Genomic DNA, 13,033 nt, shown 5'->3' on the forward strand with positions numbered 1-13,033 from the left:
TCCTTACAGAGTCCCCAGCATCCTCTAGGATGTAAGAGAAAATAAGATTTTAAACCTACCGGTAAATCTTTTTCTCCTAGTCCGTAGAGGATGCTGGGCGCCCGTCCCAGTGCGGACAAAATTCTGCAAGACTTGTATATAGTTATTGCCTACATAAGGGTTATGTTACAGTTTTGATTAGTCTCGGGCTGATGCTGTTTTGTTTCATACTGTTAACTGGTTCATATATTCCATGTTATACGGTGTGGATGGTGTGGGCTGGTATGAATCTTGCCCTTAGATTAACAAAAATCCTTTCCTCGTACTGTCCGTCTCCTCTGGGCACAGTTTCTCTAACTGAGGTCTGGAGGAGGGGCATAGAGGGAGGAGCCAGTGCACACCCATTCTAAAGTCTTTAGAGTACCCATGTCTCTTGCGGAGCCCGTCTATACCCCATGGTCCTTACGGAGTCCCCAGCATCCTCTACGGACTAGGAGAAAAAGATTTACCGGTAGGTTTAAAATCTTATTTTTTCAGGTAAACCAGCAGGAACATAGGTGTATTTATTACTCACTGACACATTTTAAAAGGTCTACAGGTGGAGCTAATTGTGATTCTGTGAGGAGACCTGGAAAACATGCACTGTTAGCACCTTAGGTCCGAGTTTGAGAACCTATGGACTAATACCCCTTTTAGACTGCCAGCTTTGAACATGGGTTATTGCACATGAGCGCGCATAACCCATGTTGCTGTGCAGTGTAAAAGGTCCCAGTTGGAATAATCCGTGTCGGTATTCCAACTTGCATACCTCCCAACATGACCCTCTCCAGGAGGGACAGAATGCTCTGCTCCTGGACTTCCATCTTAATGTATGATTGCCATCACCTGTGCTGAAACACCTTTCTTATCCAGTAACCTGTTCAAAACAGGTGCCGGCAATCATAAATTAAGAGGGAAGTCCAGAAGCAGAGCATTGTGTCCCTCCTGGAGAGGGTCATGTTGGGAGGTATGAACTCAGGTAGCACGCATGTTCAACCCAGCTCGCTGTGCTGTGTGAACGGGAAGCCGGGTTGATGCGACTCATTTCCCATTCACTCTGAGTGGACGGGTGGAGCATGGAGATCATGTGATCTCTAAGTTTTGCCCGCGCCGCGTCACCGTTGATGTCACCAACCCGGCAACATGCCAGGTTAGGAACAACGGCAGCGAGGGGTCTGAGGCAGATGCACCCGGGAAGCAACCGTGTCAGGCTCCCGAGTGCGACCCGCCCCTGGCGGTGTAAAAGGGGTATAAATGATCCCATGAGGAAAACATTTATGAGTAAGGGTGTCATACTCTATTTGAAACAGACCTTGCCGAAAGGGTATCCGAACTCTAGGTCGACACCCATTGGTGAACAGTGGATAAGTCGACACTAGATATAGGTCAACATGAGCAAGGTCGACATGAGTTTTTCACGATTTTTTTTTACTTTTTCATACTTTACGATCCACGTGGACTACGATTGGGAATGGTAACCTGTGCTGAGCACAGCAGTAGTGGAGCAGGAAGGTGAGCGAAGTGAGCCATGCAAGGGAACGCGGTGCACTAATTGGGGTTCCCAATGGAGAAAACTACACCAAAAATCATAAAAAAACTCATGTCGACATTTTTAATGTCGACCTTGTTCCTGTCGACCTACTGTCCGTGTCAACTTATTTCTAGTGTCAATCAATGGGTGTTGACCTAATGGGTGTCGACCTAAATGCTGTCGACCTTGAGTCACTTACCCACCGAGAGACCCAGCAGATTCAATGAACACTGTACCCATGTAGATGTGATTTTTTCTTATATTGTTTATTTTGATCAGATGTGCCCTGAGCCATTGTCTAAACTGGAATTATGCAGACCTACTTTATACATTTCTTTTTTTTTTAAAAGAAGAATTTTATTGGTCGATTCACAGTAATACACATAAACGGTGTGTTTCATAAGCATAGCAAACATTTTCATACTAAGATGTACACAACTAGGAAGTAACAGTAATCAAGTGAGTAAATCTTTTTTTCTTTTTTTTAAAGTGAGACAACAGAGATAGTGCGAGAAAGGAAAGAGTCCTCTAGGTCCATGGTGTGACCAACCAGCCCAGTGGAGTGAGAGAACGGGAAGAATAGAGACAGGAAAAGGAAGAAACAAGATTGTGGGTAAAAGGGAAGTTAGAGAGAAGAGGAGGGGAGGTCCAAGTGGCGGGATCCGGGCAGCCAACATAAAAATAAGGGTGCGTAGCTTAATCAGTTACCGAATGGGGAGGGGGCATTTTGAGAAGTGAGCCAGGGTGCCCAGATTTTATCGAACGCCCTGGCAGATTGTCTAATAAGACTAGTCATATATTCCATCTTATAAACGTACCAAATGTAAGTGACAACGGATTGTAGGGACGGTGGGGAGGGCAACCTCCAGGCCTTCGCTATTTGAGATATCGTGGCAGTAGCCACATGACGTAATAACTTGTTCTGATGTGTAGTAAAAGTCGGAAGGTCCAGAGGCAGTAGAAAGTATTTAGGGTCCAGGGGGATTGGGGTGGAGAATAGGGATGAAAGAAGTCTGACAACTTCCTCCCATAAAGGTATTCATTTCGGGCAGGTCCACCAGATATGCATATATGTCCCCTCAGAAGCACAGCCCCTCCAACAGCCGTCCGTAACATCAGGGAACATCGCCTTCAATCGCGAAGGTACATAGTACCAACGATATACCAGTTTATATACATTTTCCTTTATCCTGACACAGATAGAGCTAGAGGATGCATTACTCCAAATTTCATCCCATTTCTCCTCATCCAAAGTGACACCCAAGTCTCTCTCCCAGTCCAATTCTCTGTGATCTCTGGGGGTAGCAGAGCTCTGCAATAGCAAAGCATAGAGATCTGATATAAGACCTTTCGTAGAAGAGCGTTGCCAACATATATTTTCAAGAGTGGTGAGAGGCCTAGAAGAGAGAGTGGTATGAATCCCGGAGTGAAAGTGTCTAAGTTGGAGGTAGCGGAAAAATTCACTATGAGGGAGAGAGTATTGTGTCTGAATCTGGGTAAATGAAGGAAAGGGTGTAGTAGAGGCAATGTCGTTAAGAAATGCAATGTTTCCCTGTTTCCAGAGTGAGAAAGCAGATTTAACCATTTCAGGAGGGAAGGCAGGGTTGTGGAACAGAGGTATGAGGGGGGATGGGCTAGGGGCCAATTGATGTTTCCTCACAACAAAATCCCAAATGTATAAAGAATGGGCCACCACTGGGTGAGATGAGGTGGGACGAGGGCGGGCGGTTCTTGGAAGCCACAAGAGGGAAGAGAGCGTGGAGAGTCCCAGCTCGCTGGCTTCAATAGCTATCCACACCTTGTCCGCCCCCGGGCCACACCACTGAACACAGGATGCCATCTGGGCTGCGTGGTAATAGTATTTGAAGTTGGGTATGCCTAAACCTCCGCCCCGGGAAGGCCGTTGTAGCAACGAAAGTTTAATTCTAGGATGTTTATTGGCCCAGATAAAACGGTAAGTTTAATAATGCAAGAATTTAAAAACGTAGCGGGGGATATAGATCGGGAGCGTTTGAAAAAGATAAGTGAGTCTTGGTAGAACGTTCATCTTTACAGAATTGGCACGTCCAATCCATGAAATGAAATAGGAGGACCAAATTTGGAGGTCAGAACGAATTCTGTCCAAAAGAAGTGGGAAATTCGCTTGAAAGAGTTGATGATGTCTGTGGGTTAGATAAATACCTAGATATTTGAGTTTTCGGTTATGCCAGGAGAATGGAAATGTTGATTCAAGTTGCGACCTAGACGCAGGGGTAATGTAAAAATCAAGAACTTCTGTTTTAGTAGCGTTAATCTTATAACCCGTATATTGCGAATATAGGTCAATCTCAGAGAGGAGAGGAGAGAGTGACAATGTCAGGTTTGAAAGAGAAACCAGTACATCGTCAGCATAAAGTGCAATTTTGTGTTTCGTGCGGCCAATTCGAATCCCTGTAATATTCGGATTGAGACGAACCCTAGCCGCTAAAGGCTCCATGACAAGGGCAAAAATCAAGGGCGAGAGCGGGCATCCCTGTCTGGTACTGTTAGATATCTTAAAGCATGAAGAAGTGACCCCATTGACAGAGACCCGCGCTGAGGAGTTGCGATACAGTGCTGAGACACCATCATAAAACTTACCAGAAAAGCCCATGCGTTGGAGAACCGAGAAGGCGAAGGGCCACGAAATGCGATCAAACGCCTTCTCCGCATCCAGGGCTAGCAACAGGGAAGAGGACTTTTGTTGGTGGATAGAATGGATAGTATCAATGGCCCTTCTGGTGTTATCAGAAGCCTGTCGGCCTGGAATAAATCCAACCTGATCGGGATGTATCAGTGCAGGGAGAAGGGGGGCCAATCTCAGAGCTAGGATTTTTGCATACATTTTCAGATCAACATTGAGCAATGAGATTGGCCTATAGTTACCGCACTGAGTGGGGTCTCTGTCAGGCCTAGGGATCACGACTATATCAGCTTGAGTAGTCGCCGGAGCAAAGGATGCGCCCCCCAATATCTGATTAAAGAGGGCGGTAAGGTGAGGGGCTAATATTTTAGCAAAGTGTTTATAGTAGTGTGCCGTGAAACTGTCAGGACCAGGAGCGGCTGAGGACCGCATGGATTTCACAGCTGTTAACGTCTTCTCTACTGAGATATCTTGGTTTAGTGTGTCTAATTGAGCCGTGGATATGCCCGGCAGAGGGGTTGAGGACAGGTAGGAACATAACCTCTCCGGGTCGAGGGAAGGGGAATGTGTCGGAGTCGTCAAGTTATAAAGAGAGCTATAGTAATCCCTAAACTCATCAACCATTTGTTTAGGATCGTAAGTAGGCCCACCCAGAGTTCGGGAATACAATTTGTCGATTGCACCAGTCGCCTGTTTGTGTCGCAATTTATTCGCCAGCAGGGAATCTAACTTGTCAGCCTTGTCATAGAATTTCTGATTTAATTTCCGCAGAATGAGAGCCGCACGACGGGACAAAAGCGCGTTCAGTTGGCCTTGTAAGTTAGTGATTTGTGTAAGTAAGGCAGGACAGGAAGTTAGTGTATGTTGGGCGGTTAAGGTGGCTATTTGGGATTCTAGCGAGTGTTTCTCCTGCGTCGCTTTCTTGCGCAGCGAGGAGGTCCGTGCCATAAGGAGACCTCTCAAGGTGGCCTTATGAGCCTCACAAATTATACCCGAAGAGACATCAGGCGTGGTATTCTCATTAAAATATTGTTCTATCGCCAGTCGTATTTCCGAGGAGATTGACGAGTTAAGCAACAGGGATTCATCGAGTCGCCATTTGCAAACAGTGTGTGCGGAATGATACAGATCCAGGAGAACATAAACACCGGAGTGGTCAGTCCAAGAGAAAGGGGTTATTCCTGCATCAGTAATTCTAGAGGCAATGGATGATGAAATATGTAACATATCAATCCGGGTGTAGTGTTGATGCGGGGACGAATAGTGGGTATAGTCTCTGGCTCCAGAGTGGCAGAGACGCCACGAGTCCCGCAGGTCGTGAAACTTAAGGGAGGCTGCAAGCGTGCATGATGTTCTAGAGGCAAGGGGGGGACCAGTCCTATCTAAACTGGGGTCAAGAATGGTGTTAAAATCCCCACCCAACACAATGTGGTCCTGTGCAACCTTGCTAATGTGACGGAAAAGAGAGTGGAAAAACTGAGGCTGATCCTGGTTAGGAGCGTATACAGAAATAAGTGTCAAGACTTCAGAACGGAGGGTACCAATAACCATCAAGTACCGACCGTTTGGATCCACCACAGTTTTGCTGTGTGTAAATGGAACGTGGCGATTAATTAAAATTGCAACCCCACGTTTCTTACAATCTGCTGAGGCAAAAAAAGTCTGCGTAGATTGCCTACCGCGGAGTTGCGTATGGGAGCCCGCAAGGTGAGTCTCCTGAAGAAAGACTACATCAGCCTTCTCACGTCTACAGGCGCTCAGGAGCACCATCTGCTTATTGGGGGAGTTGAGGCCATTTACATTAACAGATAGTATCTTTAGGGGCATAGCAGCCTGAGTAACAACATCTCATTGAGAGCGATAAAAAAGGGGGCATGAAAACAAATACTTCCCAGGATCCAACAACCCATAAAGGAATAAGAGCAAGTAGAATGGGTACCCAGATCCCACCACAAGGACAAGGGGAGAAAAGGGAGATGAGAGAAAAGAAGGCCACAGAAGAAAAGTAAAGAAGAGCCAGAAGAAAGGAGAAAAAGCCCGTCCGGGCAAAATCCCTGTAGCAATGGGGCCCGTAACAGGACCGCCAAACTGAAGAAAAACATAGTCAAAAAAGCAATCAAGGCAGGGAGCATGGGGGTAGTGGCACGAACCACCATATCAGGCTGTGCGGCCTGACCGAGAACAGAATGGCCGAGGCCAAAAAACTATAACATACGAAGACAAAACCTGTGTCAGGAGAGGAAGGAAGGGGAGGGAGGCAGAAGGGGGGAAAGAGGAAAAAGGGGAAAGGAGGGGGGGAGAACCGGGAAGGAAGGAGCGGGAAGGAGGGTATCAAGGAGAATAGTATGGCAACAACATGTGGTCCACATGGTAGGGTAGGCATCATAGGACCAAACCACCAAAACAACCGGTCATCCTGTGAACATAAACCTGAAAGCAAAACGTACAATAGCAGACATGACAGGTGAAACGTTTCAAGAACCTTCATATATAGTGCCTGAGATAAACTAGGAGGGTCCATGAAGCAGGGACCAGGTCAACCCGCTCCGTGGAGGGCCCCCAGTACAAAAAAAAAAAAAAAAAAAACACCAGGCAAACAACAAATGTCATTGTATATAGAACATTAAGGGCAAGACATCCAGCAATGTATAGAAAAAAAAACAAAAAAACAAAGGAGGTCCATAGAACCGGGGATGGTCAGTCCAGTCCAGGGGGAACCTCCAGCAAACTGGAACAATGGCATAATGAAAGCAGTAGTAGAAAAGAAGGCAGACAATCAAGGGGGAGCATCATCTTCACCTCTATGACGAGATACTCTCATCCAGTCTGGCTGAGGCGGACGGGGTCATTGTGATTTCGGTGAGGCAGATGGGTCGAGAGAAGAAGACGACAATTCTGGGAGAAGATCAAGCTTACGAAGCAGTTCCTGCCCTTGAGCCAGGGTCTTAAGTGTATAGTTGATGCCATTAAAAGAAAACTGCAACTGAAAGGGGAATCCCCAACGATATCGGATTTGGTGGTGGCGTAGAAGCTTAGTGATCGGCTGGAGGTCCCGTCTTTTCTGGATGGTTGAGGGCGCCAAGTCCTGATAAATCTGCAGTTGCATGCAACGGAAGGCTATATCAGAGGAATCCCGGACTGAAGCAATTATTTTCTCCTTCGAGCGGTAATAATGGAGACGGGCTATAATGTCCCGCGGGGGTTGTGATGTCGAAGGTTTGACCCGCAGGGCCCTGTGTGCCCTATCAAAGAGGCAATCCTCATCAGATAAGTCCGGGACTAAATGCTGGAAGAGGTCTTTCAAGAAGGAGGGCAACGTAGAGCTCTGGACAGATTCCGCCACATTACGTATGCGCAAGTTATTGCGATGGGATCGATTCTCTTGGTCCTCTTGGCGCTCCTTCAGGGTCTCAACCTCAGCATGGAGCCTCGAGATTTCATGGTCTAGACGCTGTTGCGAGCGACATAAGTCGTCAGTCTTCGTCTCCAAGGCATCCGTACGATTTCCAAGCGAGGCAATCTCCGTTTTGAAGTCCAAGACAGCTTTGGACAGTTCCTGCTTAAAGGCTGTTTGCACGCCCTCCAGGAGGCCAGACATCACAGCTTGTATCTGAGGATCGATACCCGACTCTGAAGAGCATGGTGACGAAGGGGACTCCGGGGAGGGCGCAATAGTCTGGGGACCCTTAGCCTTGCTCCCGAAGAAGTTTGCTGAGGCCTGGGGAGCCTTCTTGTTCCTTTGTGACATAATGGATGCCAGCCGAGGGGAGAACTATCTTGTCCAGTAAAGTTGCAATAGAGAGGGGGAGAATAGGAATTGACACAGGTGGGTTATGAGGCGATCAGGCCGACCATGGGGTGTTATTCATCCAGAGACCATCGCAGCCGCAAGGAACACCAGGACCAGACTGTATAGGCAAGAGCGACCACTGGGGGTGTCAGTGTATTAAAAAATGGGTCCGTAGAATCCAAGCAGGGGCAGTATATCAGGGTACGCTGTGGAGAGACAAAGATACAACTGTCGTGCCCCCTAATAGAGGGTAGCGGCCGTTCGTGGACTTTCAGCAGGTGAGAGCGTAACAGCCCGCGGGTAGCGGAAGACCTTTTGTGGATGGCAAATAGGAAGTGTGGGGGAGAGAGAATGAGGTGTCCCATACAGCAGATCCCCGAGCTTGGTCAGATCCCAGATCACTCTGGTTGCAGCATCCAGTGGGTACTTGCGGGGGGGTACAGCAGGTCCTTGTATGCTGCAGGGTAGCTGCAGCGGGAGAAGCCCAGAGTCAGGAGTGAGGAGGGGGAACTATACTAGCAGTGGGGTAGCAATATAACTATTGGTGCAAGAACAGCATCATCCAAACATACCAGCTTGCTTTGAATTAAAAATATAATTAGAGTAGGCCCTGGTAGAAATTTACAGCAGCCTTATGCACATATATATATGGGGACCACGGAGCTTCAGCCCCTCCACAACAATATGCACCAGGTGAGAGAGGCAGATGACTGGGATCCCTCACACCCCGCAGCCTCCACAGGGGGCTCCAGCTCTCCCACACCCCACAGAGACCAGTAGATGTAGGGAGCAGTGGGAGACTCGCGTCCTCCCCGCCGCGCGCTATGATCCACCCGCAGCCGCGGGCTGGCTTCTGCCTCTACGCGCTGAAAGGCTAGCGGGGGGGTGACTCACCGGCCGCACGGAGCCGCCGCTTCCACTGCCACGCGATCCGGACCCCGGCCGCCGGGACGCAGAGGGAGCGGTCTCTGGTGCCTCCGCTATTCACAGTGGTAGCTGTGTCTCTCTTCAGCTCATCCGCCGAGCGGCCTGCACTTCCGCATTTCCGGTCGGGAGGAGAGCACACTGCAGTCCCTGGCTTCAGGTGGAGGGAAAGGCCGCAACCCGCAGGTACCCTGAAAAGGGCTCCCCGGCTCCGCATCCTAGACCCTCCAATACCCAGCAGTATAAGGAGAAATCAGCTGGGGATATACAAAGTTAGGACCCCCTGGGGCACCGCCAGGCAGGGTATTAAAGCTGAGCTGGCAGGAGCTCTCCAAAATCCCCTCCACACAGCTCATAGGCTAGGCCACGCCCCCGCTACTTTATACATTTCTTTATTTTACATTTATTTAAAATTATCTCACAGTTCATTCAAACAGAAAATATTTACAATATTGTACATATATTGTACCTCAGCAGTCTTTACAACAGATCCATATCCAGTAGAGAAGCAACATCCTATGAGGCAGACACTACCCATAGGTGTTTCATCTTCGATTTTAGCACAGTTCATCACACTTACGACAGTGTATTCAGTGAATGTGCTGGTGTTTACAAAATGATGAATTTTCTTCCCTTTGCAAGTAAATCTTGTGGTTCCATCAGCCATGTGGCCTAGAGCTTTGCCTATGCTAGTTGGAGATAGAAAACAATATAAGTAAGACAACATGTTCAGTATTGGTTGATTTATGGTTTCTTCTATAGCTCTAATGTGCTGCAATATTTCACCAGTGATAACACAGAAATTCCTATATAAATCTGGACACTCGCTCAAATTTCTTTGACCAAGGCCTAAATGTAACAGCCTCCAAATTCCAGATGTGCTGGGCATTAGGGAGAGTCTGCACGGTTTTTTAAAGCAGCAATCTTTTACAAGGCAAAACCTGGTCTCGCACCTCCGGAACTCGGAGGCTATAACATGTAGACGCAAAAAATGTCTTTTAGGCAAGAAACCAAGTATTTTTCTCTGGGCATAGACATTTGTATTATGAGCATGACATGGGCATGTACCTCCACAGAATGGCCACCTAGGGTTCTAGCAATTCCCAGAAATTTGGTCTCCTTGAAGAGACATTGGATCCTATTTATTGTCTTTTGTAAAACTTCCTTGTAACATATAATTTCTTATCACCCCACATCATGGCAATATGACATTATTTTTATTTGCAATTTCACAGAATTCTCTGGTAAAAATAAGAATTTACTTACCGATAATTCTATTTCTCGGAGTCCGTAGTGGATGCTGGGGTTCCTGAAAGGACCATGGGGAATAGCGGCTCCGCAGGAGACAGGGCACAAAAAGTAAAGCTTTTCCAGATCAGGTGGTGTGCACTGGCTCCTCCCCCTATGACCCTCCTCCAGACTCCAGTTAGGTACTGTGCCCGGACGAGCGTACACAATAAGGGAGGATTTTGAATCCCGGGTAAGACTCATACCAGCCACACCAATCACACCGTACAACTTGTGATCTAAACCCAGTTAACAGTATGATAACAGAGGAGCCTCTGAAAGATGGCTCCCTAAACAATAACCCGAATTAGTTAACAATAACTATGTACAAGTATTGCAGATAATCCGCACTTGGGATGGGCGCCCAGCATCCACTACGGACTCCGAGAAATAGAATTATCGGTAAGTAAATTCTTATTTTCTCTATCGTCCTAGTGGATGCTGGGGTTCCTGAAAGGACCATGGGGATTATACCAAAGCTCCCAAACGGGCGGGAGAGTGCGGATGACTCTGCAGCACCGAATGAGAGAACTCCAGGTCCTCCTTTGCCAGGGTATCAAATTTGTAGAATTTTACAAACGTGTTCTCCCCTGACCACGTAGCTGCTCGGCAGAGTTGTAATGCCGAGACCCCTCGGGCAGCCGCCCAAGATGAGCCCACCTTCCTTGTGGAATGGGCCTTAACAGATTTAGGCTGTGGCAGGCCTGCCACAGAATGTGCAAGTTGAATTGTGTTACAAATCCAACGAGCAATCGACTGCTTAGAAGCAGGCGCACCCAACTTGTTGGGTGCATACAGTATAAACAGCGAGTCAGATTTTCTGACTCCAGCCGTCCTTGAAATGTATATTTTTAAAGCTCTGACAACGTCCAACAACTTGGAGTCCTCCAAGTCGCTTGTAGCCGCAGGCACTACAATAGGCTGGTTCAGGTGAAACGCTGATACCACCTTAGGGAGAAAATGCGGAAGCGTCCGCAGCTCTGCCCTATCCGAATGGAAAATTAAATAAGGGCTTTTATAAGATAAAGCCGCCAGTTCAGATACTCTCCTGGCGGACGCCAGGGCCAGTAACATAGTCACTTTCCATGTGAGATATTTCAAATCCACATTTTTTAGTGGTTCAAACCAATGGGATTTGAGGAAATCTAAAACTACATTTAGATCCCACGGTGCCACCGGAGGCACCACAGGAGGCTGTATATGCAGTACTCCTTTGACAAAAGTCTGGACCTCAGGAACTGAGGCCAATTCTTTTTGGAAGAATATTGACAGGGCCGAAATTTGAACCTTAATAGATCCCAATTTGAGACCCATAGACAATCCTGATTGCAGGAAATGTAGGAAACGACCCAGTTGAAATTCCTCCGTCGGAGCACTCCGATCCTCGCACCACGCAACATATTTCCGCCAAATGCGGTGATAATGCTTCGCGGTGACTTCCTTTCTTGCCTTAATCAAGGTAGGAATGACTTCTTCTGGAATGCCTTTTCCTTTTAGGATCTGGCGTTCAACCGCCATGCCGTCAAACGCAGCCGCGGTAAGTCTTGGAAAAGACACGGTCCCTGCTGAAGCAGGTCCTGTCTTAGAGGTAGAGGCCACGGATCGTCCGTGACCATCTCTTGAAGTTCCGGGTACCAAGACCTTCTTGGCCAATCCGGAGCCACTAGTATCGTTCTTACTCCGCTTTGCCGTATGATTCTCAATACCTTTGGTATGAGAGGCAGAGGAGGAAACACATACACCGACTGGTACACCCAAGGTGTTACCAGCGCGTCCACAGCTATTGCCTGCGGATCTCTTGACCTGGCGCAATACCTGTCCAGTTTTTTGTTGAGGCGAGACGCCATCATGTCCACCATTGGTCTTTCCCAACGGTTTATTAGCATGTGGAAAACTTCTGGATGAAGTCCCCACTCTCCCGGGTGAAGATCGTGTCTGCTGAGGAAGTCTGCTTCCCAGTTGTCCACTCCCGGGATGAACACTGCTGACAGTGCTATCACGTGATTCTCCGCCCAGCGAAGGATCCTGGCAGCTTCTGCCATTGCACTCCTGCTTCTTGTGCCGCCCTGTCTGTTTACATGGGCGACTGCCGTGATGTTGTCCGACTGGATCAACACCGGTCTTCCTTGAAGCAGAGGTTCCGCCTGGCTTAGAGCATTGTAGATTGCTCTTAGTTCCAGAATGTTTATGTGAAGAGACTTTTCCAGGCTCGACCACACTCCCTGGAAGTTTCTTCCTTGTGTGACTGCTCCCCAGCCTCTCAGGCTGGCGTCCGTGGTCACCAGGATCCAATCCTGTATGCCGAATCTGCGGCCCTCCAATAGATGAGCCCTCTGCAACCACCACAGAAGAGATACCCTTGTCCTTGGAGACAGGGTTATCCGCAGGTGCATCTGAAGATGCGTGCATTGATGTACAGACACCTTTCCTGGTTTTAGGAGATTCCTGACCAGGTCGGATAACTCCTTGGCTTTTTCCTCGGGAAGAAAAACCTTTTTCTGAACCGTGTCCAGAATCATCCCTAGGAACAGCAGACGAGTTGTCGGCATTAATTGGGATTTTGGAATATTCAGAATACATCCGTGCTGCTTTAGCACCTCTTGAGATATTGCTAATCCCATCTCTAGCTGTTCTCTGGACCTTGCCCTTATTAGGAGATCGTCCAAGTATGGGATAATTAATACGCCTTTTCTTCGAAGAAGAATCATCATCTCGGCCATTACCTTTGTAAAGACCCGAGGTGCCGTGGACAAACCAAACGGCAGCGTCTGAAACTGATAGTGACAGTTTTGTACAACGAACCTGAGGTACCCCTGGTGTG

The 13,033-nt window shown here is 47.9% G+C and overlaps 1 protein-coding gene across 1 annotated transcript in view; it reads right to left on the reverse strand.

Moving 5' to 3' along the window:
• Window positions 1–13,033, reverse strand: part of LOC135049843 (alcohol dehydrogenase 1-like) — an 87,434-nt gene that overhangs the window by 32,578 nt on the left and 41,823 nt on the right. The window contains exon 6 of the mRNA XM_063955779.1: window positions 9,395–9,614. Coding sequence (XP_063811849.1) covers window positions 9,395–9,614 — 220 coding nt within the window. The remainder of the gene's footprint in view (window positions 1–9,394; window positions 9,615–13,033) is intronic.

The sequence above is a fragment of the Pseudophryne corroboree genome, chromosome 1 (genome assembly GCF_028390025.1).
Source record: "Pseudophryne corroboree isolate aPseCor3 chromosome 1, aPseCor3.hap2, whole genome shotgun sequence".
Classification (NCBI taxonomy): Eukaryota; Metazoa; Chordata; class Amphibia; order Anura; family Myobatrachidae; genus Pseudophryne; species Pseudophryne corroboree.